Source organism: Malania oleifera, chromosome 7 (genome assembly GCF_029873635.1).
Source record: "Malania oleifera isolate guangnan ecotype guangnan chromosome 7, ASM2987363v1, whole genome shotgun sequence".
NCBI lineage: Eukaryota > Viridiplantae > Streptophyta > Magnoliopsida > Santalales > Ximeniaceae > Malania > Malania oleifera.
This window is the reverse complement of record NC_080423.1, coordinates 75,259,813-75,285,898: the sequence shown is the minus strand read 5'-3', so window position 1 is coordinate 75,285,898 and position 26,086 is coordinate 75,259,813. Positions and strand designations below refer to the sequence as shown.

Genomic DNA, 26,086 nt, shown 5'->3' with positions numbered 1-26,086 from the left:
CTCAGTCAATTTTTCAAATTTTTGTTACTCCCAATTGTGAAGAAAATATTGGACCATGCATTAGCGGGTGCTGGTTGGGATGCCATCGAGGCATCATGTCTCAACTCTCTAATGTATGTTGCATTTTTCATAACAAATAATCAGTAACTTTAATGACTTTTATTTGCAAAAATTAAAGTACACTAACCCAATCAAATTTAAGTGACAAGTCAACAGTGGCCACGATTATCTTTTAACCCACACCACTACTAAAAATATAAAAACTTATCCAAACAATGCCTATTGAGCAAATTGATGGCTCTAAAATAGAATGGCTCCTCAATTAATTATAATTGTTGTTCTCAAATTTGAACAAATAAAAATGGAATTAGTTTTGAGTGGTTCGCATTTAAATATCTTATTTCTAATGCAATGCCTTTCCTATTTTTGTTCATTATTTTTAAAATATATATGCTTGCTCAATTAGCCTCTTTTATATATATTTTTCCCATTGTATATAGGCAATTTAATTTGAAGAAAGGACAACATTTATACTAAATTTTATTGCTTCCCACAGCCAAACCACCACCAAACCCAAACAACACCACGCCCCCCACCCCCCCCCCCCCCCCGGCCAAAAAAAAAAAAGAAAAAAACCGTTGCAGAAAGGGGAGGAGCTCCCACCTTGCAGGGTATAAGTAGGCTCATAAAAGCAACAATTTGAGTGAAAATAAAAAATAAAAATAAAAATCTCACCTAGAACATGAAGCAAGACATTCTTGCAGTCAAAGAAACACAAAATGGAGCCATTCAAGCAGTTGTAGGGTGGCCTTGCAGGCATCGCCCCATAAATTACATACACAGCTAGATAAAAAGCCCAAGAGCAATAATTCTAGCATTCGTAGGAGATTGGGTTGGGTTTCCTCCAAATTATATTTCCTCAAAATTGAAGTTAAGATAACGGATCACTTCCTCCGGGGGATTTATATAATCAAAGGCATCATAGAGGCACCGACCCATAAAACACTGCTTCAGCTGGGCCAGTCATGTACACATGGTTGTCATCCTCCTTCCACTCAATTGCCAGCGGCCCACCGGGCAAATCAACCGTGCAGCTCTGTTTCCCAATACAACAAAGTAGGATTAACTATCCAAATGAACCTGAATTGTGTTTTGGAACATGGATTTCAAAGCTTGAGATTATGTTTGTAAGGATTTGAACAAAACTCGATATGAAATTTTGTATTTCATGTTAAAGTTCACCCAAATTTATATTCGAGTTCTGAATTAGAGAAAATTGCCATCTGACAAAAATGTCGTTTCATTTCTTTCTAGCCTTTTAAGACCTGTATAAACAAATATCTTACTATCGGTTATTCATTTATTTCCGTTATTCAAAAAAGTAACTTACCCTCCCCGTGTGACCCTCAAGTACTGCTGCAACCACTACAGCACAAGCTCCAGTTCCACAAGCTAGCGTTGCTCCTATACTTCAAATCAATTTGATAAGGTTCCAAGCTAAACCCAATAAATAAAGGTATTTCTAGCTTACTAATCAAGACTAAACATACTAATGCAATAGATTGTAAAAATCATATACGCAGCATATTGTTTGACTGTTCAATACGTATACACACTTCTCAGAATAATTACTAACCAGCTCCACGCTCCCAAACACGCATTTTGACGTGAGACTTTGAGAAGACTTGCACAAATTCTGTAAAATCAAAAATCAAATAAAATAAGCACCTAAGCACACCAAATACCAATTATGTGCATGCATAGAAAACTCTCCATACGTATACAATTCAGAACTACCTTTTTCACTTCATTTCGGTGAGTTAACACCTGTCCACAAATTTTGGTGGACTAAGAAATTTGTGTTCATGTTTGCATTTAATACTATTGTTAACAATGCCCCAGTGTGTATGCGTATGCATTTTTTCCTGATTTCATTCTGCATCAGAAGCTTTTCATGACTGACATACTACTGAAATCTTGATGAGCAAATTAGGAATGGTATACATGTATTAATTTTTGGAAAATCAATCCATGCATGCGCATTGCACACGTGTATACATGAATGTATGCACCAAAGTATCTCCTACAACCACCTCTATTTATTTATATTTTATTTTTTGTTCCCACATTACGATCTTGCTAATGAATGGTCTAGATTCATATCGGGATCTATTGAAAGATTGATTATTAATCGATTTCACAATAACAAAAGGACTACTTTACTAGTAACCCCTGTCCCTCTCACCAAAGAGCGTATTCTTGTGGATAGCATGCACAAATACTAGAAAGAGATGGAACCAAGAAACAAACAAGTGTACAAAATTCCATGCTGATTAAAATAATTAAAGTAGACACACTTCTATTGGGTTCAATATTGGCAGAAGCCGAAAGTGAAGTGAACATTATTCAATACATATTTAAGAACAAATTTGAAACCAAATGTGCATCAGCAAGATGTCAAGTCATCCACATTGAAAACAAGACTAATGTTCACATGATCACACAAATCAAGCAAATATGCATTTGATCCAAGTTTCATAATGATGGAGAATGACCCGAACCCGAACACATAGTTTCTTAAAGGAATTTCTGGGTAACAAGCATGTCTAACACAAACCATGACATTCACATAAATATTGAATTGTCTATCTATAACGCACATTAACAAGAAGTTTATAACCTGTATTACTCACAGTAAGTTTAGGCCTAACCTTAGCATGCAACTCATGGATATGACGAACAAAAGACTATATGCTCAAAACTGAAGACATTCAGTGTTGAAGGAACAAGATCAAAGAATTCAACTGAATACACACTCAAAATGGCTCGTACCTCTGGACTGATTGGCAAAGTTGTTGTAAGCAAACTCAACAGGCAGATTTAGGTCCCAATTGCTTCATTTTTCTCCCACTCCATATCTATAGAGATCACCCAAACTATGATTGACAATTTTGGTTTGATCTATACTTGGGGAGAACAGGAAGAGGGATGTGTCTTTTAAATTATTCTCAAAAAGTGTCTAGAAAACATTACCCCTCTTATATACTCTAGAACTCAAGAAATCATGCAGTTTGACAATCTCCCTAAAGAACAACTTAGGTACATGTGATGCATCAACAGTCTAACCACACGATATAAAAAGTGCCATTTTGGAGAACTGATCAACTGTATCAAAGATGAAATCATCTGTTTTAAATAGTCCCAAGAACAAAATACATATTCAAGTCTCTCCAAGGCATATGCAGTAGGCGAAGACAGGTTTAAAGACTAGCATTTCAACTCCTAGATTTAGCTAGCTAACAAGTAAAACATAGGAAACTATCCTACCCACAACCCTTTTCAAAGATGGCCAATGAAACGCAACCTCAACTAAGGGCTTATGGTCTTATCTCTATACAAATGACTAGCTAATCCGTCGGCATGCAATTCCTAAACAAGGAAATCCCTAAAAGAAGTGTGCAAAAGACATAACCTGCTGCCCCTAAAGTAGCCGTCATAGATGAGAGACTACAAACCCTCTACAGTTGCCTTCAAACCCCTCCTAGAGAATGAACCAAAAATCAAGACCAGCTGAATGTGCTCAAATCATATGACCTTGGCACCCATGATATGTAAAATGACTACACCCAAATCAAGGCCACAAACTACCTTTTATCAAGAGCACAATGGTTTTTGAGAATAGATGAGTTCTCATAAAGAAAATCTACCCAATGAGCATTCTTAGCACTTAAAAAACATTTTTTTTTTCTTTTTTTTTTGTGAACTCACAAAGCAAGGTGGCCAAAAAAGAGTACAATTTCTCGGGCTCAGATGATATCTCTAATGGAGGGATCTCACAACATAAAACTCAATTATAAGCAAAACCTCAAAAAGCTTTACTAAATCTAGGACTGTAGATACCAAAGTACAATGCCTCGAGCATTTCCATTGTGTCTCCCCAAGCAACAAAAGGGATCCAATAAGATAAAAATCCTTTTCTTAAGGCCGTATGTGATAGGAACCATAATAGTGCCTACCTGTAGGAATTATCAAAACATGAAAATTAGAAATAGTCCTATGCTCAAGTCACTCTTAATGAATCTAATCTTACTTAAGTTGGCTGTTATACCTTGTGCATAGACCACAAACCCAAGAAACAGCAAACTAGTCGGTATTAAACTGCACTTCTTAAGGTTAGCTAGCACATAATCTAACTTCCCTAAAGTGACAAAAAATTGAAAAAGATAAACCACATACTCTTCCTTAGACCTACCATAGGCCAGCATATCATCATTAGAGACCACTAGGGATTTCCAAATGAACGGCTAAAAGACATGAGTAATAAACCTCTTAAGGTGCTAGGAGCATTTAAAAGCACAATGGGCATTCCAACCACTCAAATATCCTAGGTCTTGAATGCAGTTTTCCACTCATTTACTGGTGTAATTCTGATCAAGTGGCATTACTGTGCATATCAATCTTGGTGAAACAAATAAAGCCATAAACATTTTCCTTTTGGGTAGAAGAAGAAATCTTTTAATAGGTAAGAGAAAAAATTACAAGTGGAGGATAAGTCCAAAAAAAAAAAAAAAAAAAGCACCCTGGGGCCACAAGGATCCCCACTTTGCAAGGGTAGGGAGAGCGTCGTCACATTGTACAGAACCTTATACTTACTTTTATACAGAAAGGCTCTTTCCTTGGAATCAAACTCATGACCAACCAGTCACAAAGGACTAACCTTACTATTGATCCAAGCCCCTTTCCAATACCGCTGAAGATCAGATGACTAAATTCCTGAAAAGAAATCCAAAGAACTAGCTCAAAAAGAAGCCAAGAAAATAACTCTATCCCAAAGAGGATGCGAGTGATTTGCTTTGCCATTGAAAATCCTTGTATTCTTTTTAATCCACAGAGTCCATCAAAAAGGCAAAAATCACACCCCCCATAAGACTGTTCCCCTCTCACTCCTCCCAAAGTCTTTGCATTGCACCAACAAGAAAGCATCAGCAGTCCGAAGCAAAACCAATGTCTCCTCAAAAGTGAGAACAAATAAGCCTAAAGCTACTTAGCCCTCAACAATGGAGAAACAAGTGGTTACTTGTTTTTCTATGGATGTAAATGGATTTGAGTTCGTGGATATCGTCCCCTAATCCACCACTATAGGAGCATATTTGGTAGTTCCTAAACAAATTAGGGGCAGTAATTGGGACGAGCAGAGGCAGATTTGGGACAATAAGTGGAAAAAGTATTTTCCTGTCCTGCCCTGAATATCACTATGCTTAACTGGAATTTGCCCCAAATATAAATAAATAAACAAATAAACATATGTATGCACGTGCATCTATAAATATAATATTTTCATTAATTGTTCATAGCATCTAAATGTATTATTTTTTTATATTATATTATTATACTAGAAAGATTATGTTATCTATAAGTTATGTTATTTTGTTATAAAAATAAAAATAAAAAATTATATTTTTTTAATAGTTGGTGGGGTGAACACAAATCCCTCACGGAAAGCAGGTTCCCTAATGAGGTGGGGATGGGGATATAAATAACGCCCCAAGGCAGATTCTAGGCAGTAGGCAGGGCGAATAATTCTTGGCAAGGTGGATTCAAGTTCTGCCCCTCCCACTCCAAATCCGCTCAAATTCATCAATTGTCTCAGACCCACCTGCCTACCCACTAAATAAATGATCCTCAAAGTCACAAAACCAACTCAATTGAATGTATTTTGGATCTTCCATCTAGTGCCTCACCAAGCTCCCAGTATAAATCTACAGCTTGTTGGGACATCAAGCAACTCTATAACCTCTAGCACAAACATAACCACACCAAACTAAAGAACTGCTAGCTTGTGAATCACTAAAAGATGCACTAGGACAAGTGACGACTCAAAGTTTGCAATCCTAGTGGTACTCTCCTTAGAAGTAAACTAGGAAATGAAATCATCCTAAACTATAATGCAGGTCTAGACTGTGGTAGACTATGGAAGTCTTAGTTGTCAAGACTCACCTAAATAGATGTCCTGTGACTGTGAGGAGTAGCCTTCAGGTCTTCTTAAATGCAAGAGCTTTTTGGAAGGCATCCTCAATAATCTATGGAGAATACAACTCAATTTCTCTCCTAATTTCCTCTTTAAGATCATTAAAACACCTAGTGACCGTGCGACATATATCCTCCACAATACTCCTACAAGGCTTAAGCTCCTTAAAACAGTTCTATAACTAGTTACAGTAGAGGTTTTTGTATAAATTTCAAGGGTCGCTCAAGTACCTAATTCCTATGACAAAAGAAAAGGTACTTCTCCTTTAATCATTGTTCCACAACCTCCCATTCAATGACAAGAGGCTTCCCTGAACATTGGAGGTTCTATTGAACATTTTTCAAACATTTCTTAGCTAGTTCAACCAACATCATTTCAGCAAATTTTAACTTTCTCCTCACCTTTCATCCAAATGCCACTCAAAATAGTCCCCTCCATCTCAATTATCCAATTCCAAAAGATACTAGGATCTAATTTTCCATTACATGTGCACACATCAACATTGACCTTATATCATAAATCCTCCTGGTCATGCAAAGGTGGGAATGGGAGATGCCCAGGATTATATTAGTACTACGCATGGTCAATCTCATCAAAACAACCATCTTCTACCTAGACTCAAGATTGACTCAAGGTTGGAGAGACTGAACAAGTCTACTAGGAAGTCTAAGGGCTTGACTAATCCTATTGGGAGCCATAGAAACTCTGAGACTGCAAAGAGAACCAACAGAATATGGAGACCTAATAGGTTGTCTCACTCATTGACCTAGGCATTCCATCGTATGGCACTTACAACTTAGGACTTTTGTGCATACTATTGATGGAGTTGCTCAATTTTTAGTCTAAAAAGCCCTAGAATTTCTAAATGAATAGACAAAGTTTGAGAGTCAATCTATGCTGGCTTGGAATGCAACAAACAAGAGGCTAGTGGCATGAATAATGATGCTATAAAATAATAATGGAAGATACTTGTAAGAAATGGGGCAGCAGCATTCTTCTGTTTTGTGGTTTTTCGTTTACATGGAAGGAACTTGGAATTATGCAATTTTAATGGTTTTCCTAATCATCTAAAGACTAATCAAGTTTAAAGGGAGAATTTAATACTTGAGTACAGCAAGTGTCACCTTGCATTGAATCTCAACCGTTCCTAAAGTTCCTCTAGCATTGCTCCCACTTTCTCGCAGAAAATTTGAAGTCTCCAAGGGATGGACTTGAATAATTTTCAGCTGGAGCATAGCAGCACTGCCATATATGGAACCGAATAAGGTGGAGAAGACCTGAGGGGAGAAGGGCAATCACAAGACACAAGGTTTGGGGGTGGGGGGGGGGGGTGTTGTAAACAGAGAGTAGCTTGAGAGTGTAGGGAATTGAAACTGAAATAAAAAATTGGGGGAAGGGGGGGGTGGTGGGAATCCAAGCAGACTGAGGGGCTCGGATGGATGGCTCTTCGCAAAGGGGCTAAGACGGATGGCTCTTCGCAGAGGGGCTCGGACGGATGGCTCTTCGCAAAAGGACCGGACGGAAGGCTCTTCACAGAAGAACTCAGACGGACGCGGGCCGAGGCTCATTACCGCGTGGAGACTGGACCAATACGTAGTGGGCCGAGAACTATGGCCGTGTGGAAGGGGCTGGGGGCTGGGCCGAAGCCCATTTGAGTCTTTATTACCCAATTGTTTCTTTTACGGTTGTCTTTGGGCAAAAAGGTCAACTAGAGGCCCAAGTGAAGATGGAGCCCACGTGGGCATTCCTGAACAATTAGTTACAGGTTGTTATGTATAAAGGGAGGGCTAGCGGGAATAGGTGGTAGCTAGACAATTGGAATCTCTTTTGTTAATTTGGATAGTGGCTCTCTCAAACCAGCCAACTTGAATTTCTCTTTTCTTTTCTTTTCTTTTCCATTTCCTTGTATGCATTGCAACCAGTGAATTCTATTCATCCCTGTAATTTAGTATTTCTGCAATTAATTCATCAAAGTATCCATTACATTCCTATTGGGTTTATTTGAATTATTGTTGCGTTACAATTGGTATCAGAGCACATCCTACGACCATAGCTGAAGGAACTCACATGAACCAGGTATTGGAATCCATTGCAGCCCTAAAAAAATCACAAGAACATCAGAAAGCTCAGCAAGAGATGCAAATCACTCAAGCCAATACACAACAAATTCAAGCAGAGCAGCAGAAGCTACTTATCACTATTGCTCAACAGTTGGGTGCTCTTTTTGATCCTGTGAAGCTTCTCGGCAAGCAGAAACTCGACCAGGAGGGTCCGAGAGGGACATCCAGCCATGAATTCAGGCATCAACCCTTTGAGAGCTTCAATGGGGAGCAACACATTACAAATAGAGCAGGTATTCAAACTAAAACCGTGAGAGTTGATTTTCCTAAATTTAATGGTTCGGATCCAGCAGGTTGGCTCTATAGGGTCAATTATTTCTTCCTATTTCATGAAACCCCACACCACCATAAGGTTCTGTCAGCATCCTTCCACATGGAGGCTAAGGCCTTAATCTGGTTTCAAGACTTGGAGAGGTCTAGCCTATTAACGAGTTGGGAGGCATTTGAAAGGGCACTGCATACCCGATTTGAGGTCAATCCTTATGATGATCCACTGGAGCAGCTATCTAACCTAAAACAAACTTCTACGGTAACTTTGTTCAAGAAACAGTTTGAGGAATTGTCTAATAAAGTCAGAAACCTAGAGGAGGACCATCGGCTCAGTTTGTTTATAGGGGATTGAAGGAGGAGATAAGGTGGGCAGTGAAACTCTTGAACTCAATCAATGTGCATATGGCCTATGGCAAGGCTCGAATAAAAGAGGAAAACCTACTAGCAACTAAGAAGTACATTCAACCTAAACACTCTACCCAATCATATCATCATCCTACGACCAAACCTGCAGCCAAAACCAACACTTAGATCCACAAATATTCACCTGAACAAATAAGAGAAAAGAAGAGCAAGGGGTTATGTTTCAATTGTGATGCCAAATGGCACCCCGAGTAAAAATGTGGGGCTGCCAAGCTTTTCCTGTTAGAAGGAAGCGAGCTAAACTGTTTCAACGAAAAGGAGGAGCAACCCGGGGTGGTATGGCATGATTGCCCTGAGGGAGAAGGGTTTGAGCAGCAGCAGGGAGAGGGAGAGGGAGAGGGAGAGGATAGGGTGGAAATCACCCTACATGCACTAAAGGGGTCTCCCCACTCCAGAACAATGAAAGTGGTCGGTTCTTTCGGAGGACAATCTTTTGTGATACTAGTTGACTCCAGCAGCACTCATAATTTCATTGATCCGGCTCTGGTTAAGAGACTTAAGCTGGCCACGAATAGTGAAGAGAAAGTGAAGGTGAAGGTGAATGTGGCTAATGGAGTGGAAATATGGTGTGAAGGAAGGTGTCCAGCAGTGAGTTTTGCGGTGCAAGGGACTAGATTTGAAGCTGATATGTACTCTCTAATTTTGGGGGGTTGTGATATTGCACTCAAAATTTAGTGGCTCTGTATGTTTGGTGAAATCATGTGCGACTTTGTTAAACTCACTATGAAATTCCATCACTAGGGCAAGGTTGTTTGCTTGCAAGGACTCACTTCCCAAGGATTGGTGGGAGAGGAATCGGTGGGAAAGTTATCCCAATTGGAGAGGAAGGGAATTATGTTACAACCAATGGAAGAAATTGAAGAAATGGCAATGGACAACACTCTCCCAGCCCTAACATCCTTGCTGGATGTGTTTCAAAATGTATTTGCAGAACCTAAGGAATTACCGCCCATTAGGTCATGTGACCACGAAATAACTCTTAAGAAGGGGACCTCTCCAATTAGCGTAAGACCCTACAAATACCCTTATTTTCAACAAGAGGAAATAGAAAGGATTGTCCGGGAGTTATTGGAGCTAGGAACTATAAGACCAAGCCATAGTCCTTACTCCATTCCCGTTTTGTTGGTAAGGAAAGCAGATGGCACATGGAGGATGTGTGTGGACTATCGAGCCCTAAACCAGGTCACCATAAAGGATAAATTCCCTATGCCTATGATTGAGGAGTTGTTAGATGAACTACATGGGACTGAGATCTTTTCAAAACTGGATCTGAGGTCCGGGTACCATCAAATTAGGGTAAAGGCAGAGGACATACCTAAGACAGCTTTCCGGACACACGAAGGACACTATGAGTTCCTTGTGATGCCCTTTAGACTGACAAATGCACCATCGACCTTCCAAGGCTTGATGAATGAGGTATTCCGACACCATCTTAGAAAATTCATTCTGGTTTTCTTTGACGACATTCTGGTGTACAGCAAATCTATCGAAGAACACCTCCAACACCTAAGAATGGCCATACAAATTCTACTCGATCAACAACTGTTTGTCAAAAGAAGTAAATGCAAATTTGGCTGTCGAGAGGTGGAGTATCTAGGGCATTTGGTATCGGGTAAGGGGGTGAGGGCAGACCCCACCATGTTACAAGCTATGATTGATTGGCCTTTACCTAAGACTCTCAAAGCTCTAAGAGGGTTCCTAGGTCTCACAGGGTATTACAAAAGATTTATTAAGGCGTATGGAGCCATAGTTGCACCACTAACCAATTTACTTAAAAAGAACGGGTTCCACTGGAATGAGGAGGCTAAGAAGGCTTTTAGGGAACTAAGGGAACTAAAGGAGGCAATGTCCACTCCCCCTATTCTAGCCCTACCAAACTTCACAAAGAAATTTATAATTGAATGTGATGCATCAGGCAAGGGGATTAGGGCAATACTAATGCAACAAGGGCAACCAATAGCATACTTCAGTCAAGCATTGAAGGGCAAAACCCTTCTCATGTCAACCTATGAGAAAGAATTGGTAGCTTTAGTAACAGCAATTAAGAAGTACAGACCCTATATCTTAGGGCAGTCATTCATTATCAAAACATATCAATAGAGTTTAAAATTCATGTTGGAACAAAGAATGGGCACTCCAATGCAACAAAAGTGGATCACAAAACTACTGGGATATGGTTTTATAGTACAATACAAAAGGGGGCGTGAGAATCGAGTAGTAGATGCCCTGTCCAGAAAAGATTCAGAAAGTGACACTCTCAACCCAGCAAACAATCATGCAGCAAACAATGAGGCAAGTATAATGGTTATTTCCTTCCCCATTGTTGGGTGGATCGAAGATTTAAAAGAATAGTATGCAGATGACAGTGACATACAAAATATCATACAGCAAATTCAATCGGGCACACAAACAAAAGGGTTCACTCTGAGGGATGGGTTATTATTTTATAAAGGCAAATTGTTTATAGGCAGAAACGAACAGTTCAAGCAACAAGTATTACAAATAGTTCATGGCAATGCAATAGCGTGACATGAGGGATATGAAAAAACAATACAGAGAACCAAAAGAGATTTCTATTGGCGTGGCATGAAGAAATAAGTTAAGCAGTTCATCAAGGAATGCCCCATTTGTCAACAGATGAAAGGGGAAAATACTTACCCCGCAGGCTTACTACAGCCACTTCCCATCCCAACAAAGGTATGGACAGATCTAAGCATGGATTTCATAGAAGATTTACCCCATTCACATGGGAAAAACGGCATTTTAGTGGAGGCGGACCGTCTCTTTAAATATGCTCATTTCCTACCCCATAAGTCATCCATTCACAGCAAGTCAACTAGCACAGAGTTTCATGCAGAACATTTTCAAATTACATGGCATGCCAATATTGATTGTTTAGAATAGGGGGACCACATTTTTAAGCAAATTCTGGCGAGAACTCTTTAATCTACAAGGAGTCCAACTGAAATTCAGTATGACCTACCATCCGCAGACCGACGGTCAAACAGAGGTGGTGAACAAGTGCTTGGAAGGATACATTAGGTTTTTTGTGGGGGACACGCCGAAAAATTGGGCGAAGCACTTACCATTAGCCTAATATTGGTACAATACATCTTACCACACCTCGGCGAAAACTACCTCCTTTCAGATTGTGTATGGTGTACCACCACCGCATCTCCTAAGCTATATTCCAGGGACCACCAGTGTGGCGATGGTAGACGAACACCTTAGAGATCAGAGGTAGCCCTGGATCTCCTTAAGCATAACCTGCAACAAGCACAAGATCAAATGAAAAAGTATGCTGACCTAAAGAGAAAGGAGCAAATATTTTCAATGGGAGACTAGGTTTATTTGCGACTCCAACCTTACCGACAAATAACCGTGGCAGTCCGGCAGAGTCTGAAGCTGTCACCAAGGTTCTACGGACCCTTCCGGGTGTTACAAAAAAATCGGAGAAGTAGCATATCAACTCGATCTTCCAGAGGAAATTCAGATTCATCAGATTTTTCATGTATCTCAACTCAAGCCACATCTTGGAGCGTCAGTTCGAGCAAACCCACGAATCCCCTCGCCCCCACCCCCCACAGATTCCCAGGGAATCCTTAGCCCAAAACCTAGAGAGATTTTAGAAAGGCATATGAAGAAAAGGGGGAACCTTTCGGCAACAGAGATACTGGTTCGGTGGGAGGGGCAAGAGAAGGAAGAGGCGATATGGGAGTGGTATCATACGTTGAAGGAGAAATTCCCTCACCTTATGGGCAAGGTGCTCTGAAGGGGAGGGCATTGCCATAGATGGAACCAAATAAGGTGGAGAAGACCAAAGGGGAGAAGGGCAGTCGCGAGACATAAGGTGGGGGGAGTGCGAGTAGACTGAGGGGCTCGAACGGATGGCTCTTCGCAGAGGGGCTCGGATGGAAGGCTCCAAGCAAATTGAGGGGCTTGGACGGATGGCTCTTCGCAGAGGGGCTCGAATGGAAGGCGCTTCTCAGAGAAGCCCTGACAGACGTGGACCGAGGCTCACTACCACGTGGAGACTAGACCAAGACTGTTGACCCTATGGGTCATACCCTGTTTTGATTATGACAAATACGGTATTTAATGGTTTGATGAGTTTGAGTGCAGGACTGATCAAACGTATCATATGGTGTACGCACACGACACATGAAGTGAAGACCTAAAGACCCTGTTTATGTTGTATTGTAATTTAATCATTATTTGGGTCTGTAATAGTAATTAGGAGAATATGGTCTGTAATAATTAATGTCTTACCTGCATGGTAAGATCGATAAGCTCAAGACCATAGATGAACCTTAGGGGACACCCTTTGGTTGACCGACACCGGAATTTTTTGGTGTCTTGACAAATGCCTAGAAATGACCCTAGGACACTCACACATGCATATATATTTTTGGTCATTTGATTAGGGTTTGTGTGATGCATAACAAGACCAAAATGCACACATGGTGCACTTTCGGTCGACCGGCCATGGCAGTTCATTTTGCCCTGGTCAACTGAAACAAGCCTGGGTCAATAGTTGACCAAGGCCCTGGTACACCAAATTATGTAGTTCAAAACCCCCTGGTCGACCGAAACCCTCTCTGGTCAACATTTTGACCATCTGGTCGACAGAGGCATTTTGTTACTCCAACTACCTGGTCGACCGAGAGTCCTCGGGAAAATTCCCAGCGATCTGGTCGACTGGACTAGCCAGTTCAAAATGGTCCGATCGATCGAACCTCGGTAAAAATGGAAAATCGCCTTTGGATAGGCACTTTTGGTCGACCGACCACTCAGTTCAAAAATGCCCTGGCCGACCGAACCATTTGAGATCTATTCGAAAGGACCTCTCGGGTTGCCCCTCATTTTTTACCACAGCTAATATTTTTAAATGGGGCTAACTTGGTTAAAATGTATCAAAACTTTCCTAATAATTCCATGTGTCCTCAACGGTTATATTTTAGGGGTTGTCTATATATACCCCCTCATTTGGAATAATTAGTACAAGATTAGCAAAACAATTAACAAATATCATCTAATTCTCAAAAGCTCTATTTCTCACATCCAAGCTATATTTCTTCATTCTTACTTATCCTCATTGCAAATCTTGTTAAGTAAGAGTGCTATTGTGAGTATCTAGTTAAGCTTACACTCTCATTTGTTCTAGTTGATTGATATATATTTTTATATGAGAGTAAGCTTGAAGTTTTTCTAGGAGACTTCATTAATAAGTCTTCCATAGGAAAACTTCGTAGAGCTTGTGAGTTTTGCATCATCATTGCAATACTCAAGAGTTCGTATTGTTTTTTGTTTGTGAAATAAATTGTTGCAAATCAATTTCAAATATCTCGTGTGATTTACTTTGAGAAATATTTTGTTGAGATATTCGTGCATACGCAAAAAGAACTTTATTGAAATATCCTTTGTTTGATTTTATCTTCTTGAACACAAAGATCAAATTATTTTATAAACTAAATCTGAATATCTCTTGTGGTTTATATTGAGAAATATTATTTGTTGAGATATTTGAAGTGTGCTTGTGATCTTTGTTGGTGCATTGTGATTGAAATATTATTTTGACACATTGATCCTATCATTTACACTCTCACGCACTGATTGTCATATTTGCATAAATATTTGAAAGTAAACACTTAGACTACATCGAGCTTATCAAATCCTATCTTTTGGTAGTGTATTGATTATACTGTGCATAACTGGATACATATCTGCTTTACACGAAAGCACAATCACTGTACCATTTGCTTGTATTTCAAATCTATTGTATTTCCAGGCACGGGCCTGAAGAGGGAGACTAGCCCTGAAATAGTCCCGGACTGGCTTAGACCCGGTTAGGAAAGTTAGGTGCGTCATCCTGGTAAGGCGTGTTGGTTGAGATCAGCCCCTTAATTGACCTGATTGTAAAGGTTGAGGTCAGCCCTATGCTAATTGACCTGAGTGTATTAGGTGCCGCTCCACCCGTTTAAGTGAGCATTATAGTGGTAATCCTTGTGCTGGTGTGGTCAAGGCGAGGACGTAGGCACTATTGGCCGAACCTTGATAACATATCGTGCGTGTTCATTTACATTTCTGCAATTTAATTACTGCACGTGTATGTTATATTGTGAATGATTGAGTTTACATTTGCACAGATAGACCCTAGGTTAAGTAATACCGTTTATCTCGTTCAACCTAAGCTATAATTTTTAAATACCCAATTCAACCCCCCTCTTGGAATTGCACCGTTTCTAACAAAGACGTAGTGGGCCAAGAACTATGGCCATGTGGGAGGGGGCTAGGCGCCAGGCCAAAGCCCATTTGAGTCTTTATTACCCAGCTTTTTCTTTTACGGTTGTCTTTGTGCACAAGGGCCAACTGAAGGCCCAAGTGAAGATAGAGCCCACGTGGGCATTCCTGAACAATTAGTTACAAGTTGTTATGTATAAAAAGGGAGGGCCAATAGGAATAGGGGGCAGCTAGACAATTGGAATCTCTTCTATTAATTTGGAGAGTGGCTCTCTTAGACCAGCCAACCTAAATTTCTCTTTTCTTTTCCATTTCCTTGTATGCATTGCAACCAGTGAATTCTATTCATCCCTGTAATTAGTATTTCTGCAGTTAATTCATCAAAGTATCCATCACATTCCTATTGGGTTTATTCAATTATTGTTGGATTTAATACAATTGCTAGTGGATTCATTACAAGCATACAAGTGGCCGGCCAACAATGGAAATTTAATGTCAATGGTAATGATTGTTTTACAATCTAATTCCAACAATGTGGTGTTTGAAGAAGAAGAAGAAGAAAAAGAAGAAAAATGACTTGCGTTCAAATTGCATTCCAACTATCCCACAAGCCACCACATCTACAAGCATTTAAATATTAAAAATTAACTAAAACACATAATTACACATTAACCCCTCAATAACTAAAAATATAGAACAAGCAAAGTGTTAGGGGGAGGACAACGTAACAGGATAAAGAGGGGGGGGGGAGCAATTGCTTTATATGCATTTTCCAGGGATTTATAATGAATATCAAATTACTTATGTTATTGCTTGTATGGTTGTCCTCTTAATTGAATAAAACAAGAAGTCTTTTTCATCATTGTGTTTCATTGTCTTGGACAGTGATGTACCTTATTGATCTATAAATATCTAGTGTATGAAATAGTCCCTTGCCTTATGATTTGTTGTTGTTTGTATTGATTCCATGGTTACGAGTGGATATTGAGACTTATCTCGTGCTCATGTCTACAAGCTTGAACGTATAATTGTCGACTAACCAGGTTGGGGGAGAACCCTTGACGAGTGCCGCATGACCCTTAATTGAACTTTATTTGAGGGTCCATTATAGTTGGTATTAGAGCACACTGTGTGTGAGCACCATGAGTGATAAGATGAGAACTTCAACGTATAGAAAGATAGAACACATTAAAGCGCTAGAGGCAAGAGTGACAAAACTCGAAACCTTGGAGGCGAAGTTCTTCGAACTCCAAGGGTTTGTGACGAAATTGTTAAAAAAGATAGGCTTGCCAATAGAGCTTGAGGCTACCGGAGAAAACACTAGAAGAAACCTATATAGTGTATTTGAGATTGAGGAAAGAATTGTGGAACTCGAGAAATTCATTCCACGCATAAAATCCCTATAGAAAAGGCCAATACAGCTTAAGGCCTTTCATAAGAACATTGAGCAACTGGAAGCTTTTGAGAATAGGCTGAAACACATTAAGGGTGTGTTGCCATCCCTTACATCCCAAGGGGGAGAGCCAATAGGGCTTGAGGCCTCCCTACAAGAGTTAACTAACAATTTTTATTTGCTTGCAGAAAATGTCAAAGAGTCCATTAGCGCTTTGAAAGAGAATCTTAAGGAAATGGGCAAGCTTCGGAGGACAACGGACCAGTTTCAGAACAACTTGGAGGAGATGAGTGGTAATTTGAACGTGGTGGCACAAATGTCTCAAAGGCCAATAACCGATACCATTGAGGGGTCTCGAATTAAGGTACCAGAACCTAAAGTTTATAAGGGTGCTCGAGGTCCAAAGGAGTTGAACAATTTCATCTTGAACCTAGAACACTACTTTAAGTGCTCAAGGATCGAACTAGAAGAGGACCGAGTTAACATTGCAACAATATATCTTTCCGGTGACGCTAAGTTATGGTCGAAAACCAAATGTGAAGACATGCAACACAATCGGTATACCTTCAATACCTAGCAGGGACTGAAATAGGCTTTGGAGGCACAATTTTATCCAGGAAATTGGAGTACATGGCGCGTCGCAAGGTGTATGACTTGCAACAAACAGGTTCGACAAGGAGTTATGTATAGGAGTTTCAGGCCCTAATGCTTGATATCAAAGATATGATTGAATCTGACAAATTATTCCATTTTCTCCAAGGAATCAATACATGGCCAAAGAATAAGCTGCGAAGGCAAGGGGTTCGTGACCTCCCCTCAAGCCTTGCAGCAGCCAAACAGTTAGACGATTTCTCAGACTCAACCCTTGCAGCAGCTAAACGGTTAGATGATTACTCAGATAGTTCTCTAACAGCTTTTGGAGAGATAGAGGCCACTCAACAACTAGAGTCAAAGGACGGGGACAGTGACACAAGGAGCGGAGAGTATCAACCATAGATTTCTTGCTTTCTTAGCATGGGGTCTCATCGTGTAGTAGTGTCCTAAACGAAAGGCCTTGAATGCCTTGAAAACCTTTCGAGAGGGAATAGAAGCCTAAAAAACAGACTCAAGAGAGAAGCAGGATATGGTAGGATCCTTAAGGTTTCTAGGGAGTCCCCGATAGCCTAATTAGCGATAAACATGTAAGATTCACTAGTAGATTTTGGGGGCGACTCTTTTGCTTTAATGGGATCAAGCCTTAATCCTTCCCCAAGCTACCACCCTCAAACAGATGGCTCAATAGAACGCGTTAATGGGATGTTGGAAGAATACTTGCAACCTTTTGTGAACTCCAATCAGAAAAATTGTGTTTCACTATTAGACACAGCTTAATTTTGCTTTAATTCTATGACATTTTTGCAATTAATAAGTCTTTTTGAGATTGTGACAGCTCAACAACCAACTCTCCCGCACACTCTTGATGGTCCATGTGGTGGAAATTGCCTCTAAGTCTACCAATTCACAAAGAACTAGACGGACAAGGGGCGAACTCTTTTGCTTTAATGGGATCAAGCCTTAATCCTTCCCCAAGCTACCACCCTCAAACAGATGGCTCAATAGAACGCGTTAATGGGATGTTGGAAGAATACTTGCAACCTTTTGTGAACTCCAATCAGAAAAATTGTGTTTCACTATTAGACACAGCTTAATTTTGCTTTAATTCTAGGACATCTTTTGCAATTAATAAGTCTTTTTGAGATTGTGACAGCTCAACAACCAACTCTCCCGCACACTCTTGATGGTCCATGTGGTGGAAACTGCCTGTAAGTCTACCAATTCACAAAGAACTGGACGGACAAGGGGTGACGACCACAACAATTTGAAGCGGGAGACCTAGCGCTTGAAAAAGTACCACCAAAAACATTTCAATTTCTTTGTGGCAAGGACAGAAGACTTCCAAGACAATACGAAGGCCTAATCGAAGTGATGGAAAAAGTTGGACAAGCATCTTATTGACTTGGACAGCCAGAGTGGGTGAAGAGCCATAGACGACCAATCCATCTAGTGTTTCATGTCAGCAACTTAAAACCATTGACGAAGAAGATCCGGGTCCACAAAAGTGTAGGGGATCAACCATTTCCAAAATGAAGACCACAATCAGAGATGTTGAGGAGATCCTTATAGACAAAGTAGTCAATGAAGAAGGTCATCAACAACAACAATTGTACCTGGTTAAGTGGATAGAATTGGCAATAGATAGAAAACCTCCAGTATGCCATGCAAAAGATTCAAGATTTCCAAAACTCTTAGACAGTGATACCAAAATCTAAAGGCTAAAGAATTCCTACAAAAAATTGACGAGGACGTCGATAAAACAAGTGGGGGAGGATGTTAGGGCGTGACAATGTGATGGGATAAATGGGGGGAGCGATTCCTCTACATATATTCTCCAAGGATTTATAATGAATATCAAATTGCTTATGTTATTGCTTGTGTGGTTGTCCCCTTAATTGAATTAAACAAGTAGTTCTTTTCATCACTGTGTTTCGTTGTCTTGGGCAGTGATGAACCTTATTGATCTATGAATATATCTTGTATAAATGTCTTTTGCCTTCATGTTTTGTTGTTGTTTGTATTGATGCTTCATGGTTACGAGTGGTTATTGAGACTTATCTAGTGCTTGTGTCTGCAGGCTTGAATGTGTAATTGTCAGCTAACTCGGTTGGGAGAGAGCCCTTGACGAGTGTTGCGCAGCCTTTAATTGAGTTTTATTTGAGGGTCCACAACACAAAGCTTTTGGAATTTAAACACATGAATCCTAAACTCTTAAGCCTACACTTAAAATAAGTATGTTGAGCTCGTCTCAATGTGGCATTGACAGTCCTCATCAGGAAGCACCCCTTCCCCTTACCAGATCTGCCTAAAGTGTTAAGGAGCCATGCCCATGTAGTTGTAAGACTACACCAAGTCCAAACCAACCATACTCATCCTCCTCCAAGGAAGCACTCTACGTGCCTAACCCAATGGTTAAGTCTCACGACTTGAAAATCCTCGATCCAACTAAGGTCGTCATTAAGAAACACCGACTTGAATGACAAGGGAGTTAAACTCACATTCCACCAACACTGGGGGTAACTCTCGTCCCCACAATATAAAACTCGTGTCAACGTACCCATCACTTACCACCCACTAGTTGGTATTGGGGGAAGTGATACCATATACTACTCAAGCTAGACACATGAAGGATAAACACCCCTCAGTGGTCCAACTAAATCTAGAATGACACTGCACAATAGTATAGCCAACAGCCAAGAAGGGACGGACATCAAACCTCCATGCTAAAAGTACCACGAGACCTCATTCCCAAATGGATTGTCCATAGGGCTCCCAACCCCACACAGAAGCCCAAGACACCCTTCGAGGATGTCAAGAGCCCACCCTTAAGTATTCCATAGGGTACTCACTTAGTACCATAGAGGATATCAAGGGAAGTGGGCCGCTCACCTAGTTTTCCCCAAAAAGTCATGCCTCCAAAGTATTCCCATTCACATATGTAACCACACGGGATCCAGTGATCATACATCTTGCTTCGAAAACACCACCATTAGTGTTATCCATATCCACCGTGACATACCAAAACCATCCCCATGACAACTACATAATCAAATCCATATTAACCGACCTTCCCTCCAAGTCAAAATCATACACCAAAATGTCACGAGCTAAGCTTGTTCAGGGCATTATGCTTGCCTGTGACCGCTTATCTCGTGTGCTTGGGATGGGTTTCCATCACGTAAATACTAGTGTAGGATTATTTTCTACTAGTAGAGTCTTTGTAAGCCAAATAAGGCAGTATGACTCCTCGGTCACTTTGATGTTTCCTAGTGCCAAGATGATAATTACATAAAAACCTCTTTAGGAGAGGGTGAGTGTTCATCGATCATTGTAAAACTCACTAGCAATTGTCAACGTACTTAGCCTACTTGCCTCCCTCACTAAGTACATCATGTCAACGGAGGATTTGTTAATGAATTACGTTTGCTTCAATGTTTACTGCTTGCTTACCACGGCTTTCATGAATTGATTACTGTTTCCGCTGCTATCTGAATGAATGTTAATGAAAGTGCTTCGTGGATGAATGTTGGTAAACGATAGGCTAGCTAATTAAACAAGAGTGCTTTAGCTAGCGCCGCACGGCCCTTCACAAGGGTGTGAAAATAGTTGGACCGTGACAAACCATGTATCAGGGTCATAAAATCAGTCCTCATCAGGCAGCAACCCCCCCGCCCCCAAAAAAAAAAAAAACAATTATGGCAACAGACCAAGGTTGTTTGCCTCTAACATTTGGTGAGATAAACTACAAAGTCAAATTTTCTTTAAAAATAAGATATAAACTCAATAAAATCAAAGTTCAAAATATAATAAACATTTCAACATTTAGAATTTCAGTTTTCAGTTTTTTGGGCTCAGTTTAATGGCTAAGCTGAAACTAAAAACCAAAAAGAATAACCAAATCCCTTTTTTTAGTTTTAAACGGCCCTAAAAGTGCTAGTATGTAGCTTCTATAGTTTTTAGTCGTAAAAGCCTAGGGTGCCAACTTGGGAAACAAAATCACACCAAAACCCAAACTAAAATATATGACAAGAAATAACATGATTAATTATAAATCCTAAATACCACGAGTGTTTTCCTTTAAAATGAAAATTGACATGGGGCATAGACCCATAATCCAGATTCAAAAACATATGTCAAAAGGCAAAGATACTGCATATGATATACGATTAAAGACCTGGTCAATTTAAAGGAATCCTATTCGCCTCAATTGAATTAGTGACTCAAATATGTACTCTTGGAGTCAAAACATTCATTGGCTAGAAATTTTTGTTCCAGACCTGGATCCAAGACTTACATTTTGCTGCTAGCAGCTGACAAATTATCTGCATAATACCCTTTGGAATTGACTTCAGAAAAGTCTTACTAGCTACATAAACAGGCAGGCTCCTCCAACTAAGAAGCATATGCTTCATGGAACAAGGCACTATTCTAGGAACAATCAAAACTAATATAAAAGGCAAACTTCAGAAAATAATGGACAGCAAAGCATCGAATAAGCAGCAGTCTGAGAGCTGTATGCAATACATATTAATCACTACAAAGCCAAAACTACACTTTTTGACTGTCTGTGGAATCAATTAAGTATTCAAGATAATTGAGATGTTCCAGCGATATTTGTCATCACCTCTAATGTGATGACAGGAATACAGGATCGTTTTTCTTTGAACTTATAAAGCAGTTAGGAAATCCATTAAATTTGACTGGTTCAGCAACTTGATTATTCAAATCTTAGAATTTTCTGGTAGAAAATCTTCTTGTTTTAACATTTCTATAGAATGAATATAGATGGCTGTTGGAAAAAATGAAGCCCTTTTGACCAGCCAAATCGGATTATCCTTGGATAAGAACCTGCAGGATTCTGAGGGTCTCCTACAAGGTTTTAGTTGAATAGATTGGATCATTTCATTTCCATTGAGAAGATTAAGGCAACAGGGATGAGCTACTCAGCTGGAATTCCAAATGGGCTGGAGGCTCCAGACAGTGGTCATCACAGGTCTCTTCTCAAAACTATGGAAGATTTGTTACAAGTAATTGCAAGCATCCTAGAAAAGTCTATTCAGTGAACACCGTTTTTAGGGAAGCATGCAATTGTAAGAATCGTGATTCTTGTAACATCGTTGCAGATGGTGCACCCAGGAAGCTCGCAGGCAGCCAAGCTTTCAAAAGCCATCTCGAAGGCCAAAGTATATCAAAGTCGCAAAATATGGAAATATTCCTGCTCCAGCAAAGGAGAATTTTTTATGAGCTTTGCCAGAACACACAGGCTAGCAGAGGGATCACCACGAGTAGTGGGTACTTTGGCTAGAGAGAAATGCTCTTACTTTTCAAGACCACACTTCATCTATTTATTTGATTTGGGACAACATTGTCTACTTCACTGTAGATCTTGCCAAGTTGCTTCAACAGTGCATTTTTCTCTGGTTTTCTCAGATAGCCAGATGTATGTTCCATATTTTCTGTTTGGTTTCTTCCCATATATTTAGAGGATTTCTCATCTTTCTTGTATATCTTTGCCCCTTAATACAGTTCTCTTTCCTATAAAAAATTATTTAATATTATGTTGAAAAATATGCAGTATACAGACAATAAACTACCACATGGATCAACAGAAACTCACCTGTGTTAGTTCGAGCTGGGAACATTTTATGATGCTCAAATTTCGGACCAATTTCAGCTAAATTTAGCTCATCAACCTGCAAACCCTGTTCAATTACAAATAGAAGACGAACATAAAAATCATTATTATAAATCATCTAAAATAATAGTTTCTTTGTAAAACATAAGTTACTACTTGAATGTACATATTTGTGATGCCACAATTCTTTTAGCCCATTAGACAATAAACCTTCCACCATTCAGGGCATCCCAAAATGCAAGAGCAGGAAAGAGAGATTATTTGATGGGCATAGCAAGAACAGGTCAACTATGGTTGACTGCAAATCACGTGCATGTCATTCAACTCTGAACGCATCCAAATTTTTCAAAAGGACATAAAACACCAGGTGATTATTGAATTTATTGCAACCAAATCAAGTTTGATATTTGGCCTTGATGAGATGTCAAGATGTGTCATTCAACCCCTTATTATTTTACAATATATCTGAATCATTGCTTAAGATGTCCCAAAATTTCACAAGCTAGGTATTTTCATATTTTGTGTTGGATGACTACTCGAATTAGGACATTGCAACCATGATCTTAAATTTCTGCAAAATTTCCATCGAAATTTCTGCTTTCCACCACCTCGACATCAAAATTGCAGTCAACTTCAATTTTGCAAAATTTTCTTCGAAGTTCCATGAATATCCAAAATTCATCGAAATCTCGAAATTTCGGGAAAATTTTAAACTATAAAATAAAATTTCCTCAAAATTAAAAAATGGGATTTGAAACCTATATAGAAATTTCTCACTTAATTAATCTTTTTTTTTCCATTGAAACTAAAGATTCTTGCAAGAAGGATAAGAATGATAGCTCTCATACTTTGGAAATTGTATGGAAAATTAAAGTTATATATTAACTACAAAATTTTGTTTGGCCAATTGTATTTAAATCGTTGGGTTTTGTATAATAAGTAATATTTAACTAAATTGTGGATTTCATTTACTTTAATTGAATATGTTTAATAATGATTACTATGTTGCAAGTATTGCACCTTATACCCCACATGCATGTATTGATATATTTTTCACTTATAATATTTTAGTTCTAAATCTTCCATTATTATGTTTATTGACAATTTGATAAGTATGATAAAATAATTCTGTGCTTTACTAGTTTTTAAAATCAAAATCGAAATTGACATTTATATCGAAATTTCTGTATTTACATAGCCTCAAAATTTTATTCAAAATCAAAATTTAAGACCTTGATTGCAACTCGACCTAAGGTGGTGCTGGCCTGGATTGAAGCTACAGCAAAAGCCAATCTGAACAGAATCAAAACAGCACTACACTCATCCATATGAAATACTACATTTACAGTTTACAAGCAAGACATTATTATGTCCATCCATATTAAATATTACATTTACAAGCACAAGATGTTGTTATTGTCGTTGTTTTTATTATACTCCTCAAATGTTGAACGAAAATATTCAATGATTTGAAACAGAAGATCTCACTGATTTAGAGAAAATTTATAAAAATAGTCCATCCAGGAGCAATTCAAGTAGGAATTAAACCCATACATAAGAAAGTGTTATTATACTTCTCAAACATTCAAGTTGAGGGAAATTACGTAGCACACCAGGTAACATTCATAACATATATAACTAAGATATAAAAAATCAATAAATAAAAATAAATAAATAATCAATAACTCTTATTGCTTTTAAATATTTCATTTGTGCTTTTTTATTTATTATCGTACAAGCCAATTTTTGAACTCATGCAACCTGTTTCTAGTCTCTTATCAGTTTTAATTATGCAAAATATATATTAAATTTAAACAGCAATAAAAAATTTTAAAAAAAAATCTAAAAATTTGACCCAACTCAAGTTACTTGACAGAACCAGGTTTGAGTGAAACATTTTGAAGCTGATGGTGGGTCGGGCTCAGGCAGCCAATTTAAAATTTAGGCCTATACCCCAACTCAACCCACTTGAGTTGCAGCCCTAATCGTTCCACCCAATTAACTCTCAGCCTTGATGATAGAAAACACTGCGTGTTAGAAAACCAGCACTTTGAAGAAGAAACAGCAAGAACAAATCCTTAAAAGAATATGTACCAAAAAAAAACAGCATACAATGTTAAGTGGGTTATAAAATAATAGCATGCATACCTGCCCATCTTTTGTGCCAAAAGTTACACAGTGAGGATTTCCCATGCTAACACAAGTCACATTCCAGGCCACTCCATCCACATCTAGTTTGGATTTCACAACAGATTGATCCTTATTTGCAGGTAATTTAGTGGGTACATCTGATGCTGTAAGTATTGGTTCACCCATATCCACTCTAACCTGAAATGGCAATAAACAATTCGTTGATAAATTTATTTTCAACAATGTAAAAAAAGTGTTTCAACAATAGGGCTGAGGCACGAAAATGGCACCAAAAATAATATTATCAGCAGTGCCTACACTATGACAATTCTGCAAGAAAGAACTATACAAAAGAAACTGATGAAGCCAAAAAATAATTCAACAGTACCTACAGGATAAAGGGTGGAGGGTAAGGAGCAGCAGAGATTCAAAATGTGAAGAATTTTGAGGTTTTCTAAACACAAGTGATACGGCAGAATAAATTCTTTAATGGTGGGTACATTCCAGCATAATAATCTCACATTTGAATGATAGAAGCTAAAAACAACATCAAGTATTTGATGCCATGCCTATGAGGGACTTTCACTAGTTAGAATTTGAAATGTGTACAGGGTTTATGTGAGCATACCTTTCCATCATCTTGAATTTCAGGAACAATTAAACCAGCACCAGTGTGCACAGTGAAACTGCAAAATAGAAGAAATTACTATTTTAAAATAAAACATAGTACCCCTCTAATAACTGATAAAATGAAAATGGAGACACATGCTATTAATTGAGATTTTAATTTTTGAAGTGTCAAATATCTTTTGTTTTAAGTGTAAATTTATTTTCTGTACAGATATACTTTTATGAATTAGTATATACACTATCAGTGCAAAGCTGGAGCAACCCATGTACACCAATGAAAAACAAGAAGTCTAAATCCAAAAGCACATGCTGTAAATAAAACCAGGACAAGAAGATAGCAATAAAATCCAAGAAACATGCGCAGAAAATGAAAAAATACTCAAGCAATTTTCTGTCCCCTAGGGAGCATCCTAGTAGTTAAAGCTTCGGACATCAATGTTGTTAGAATCCTGAGAAGGGTGGGAAGGGATAAGGGATGGGAGAGGGGCTACTCCCGTGCAGCCCAGACCCAAAGTGCGCTTCCAATTGAATAATATTCATGCAATTTCCACGATTAGTGAATTAGTAGGACCTGTAAATTTTCATATTGAGAGATGGAATTTATTTCTTAAGTTCATCAAAAA

General features: G+C 38.9%; 1 protein-coding gene across 1 annotated transcript in view; it reads right to left on the bottom strand.

Annotated features, from left to right (window-relative positions):
* Positions 1–638: 638 nt before the first annotated feature.
* Positions 639–26,086, bottom strand: part of LOC131159635 (diaminopimelate epimerase, chloroplastic) — a 39,139-nt gene continuing 13,691 nt past the window's right edge. The window contains exons 4-9 of the mRNA XM_058114682.1: positions 25,462–25,519; positions 24,852–25,031; positions 22,686–22,770; positions 1,637–1,696; positions 1,391–1,464; positions 639–1,096 (exon numbers count right to left, since the gene is read on the bottom strand). Of these exons, the coding sequence (XP_057970665.1) occupies positions 980–1,096; positions 1,391–1,464; positions 1,637–1,696; positions 22,686–22,770; positions 24,852–25,031; positions 25,462–25,519 (574 nt within the window). The 3' untranslated portion in view covers positions 639–979. The remainder of the gene's footprint in view (positions 1,097–1,390; positions 1,465–1,636; positions 1,697–22,685; positions 22,771–24,851; positions 25,032–25,461; positions 25,520–26,086) is intronic.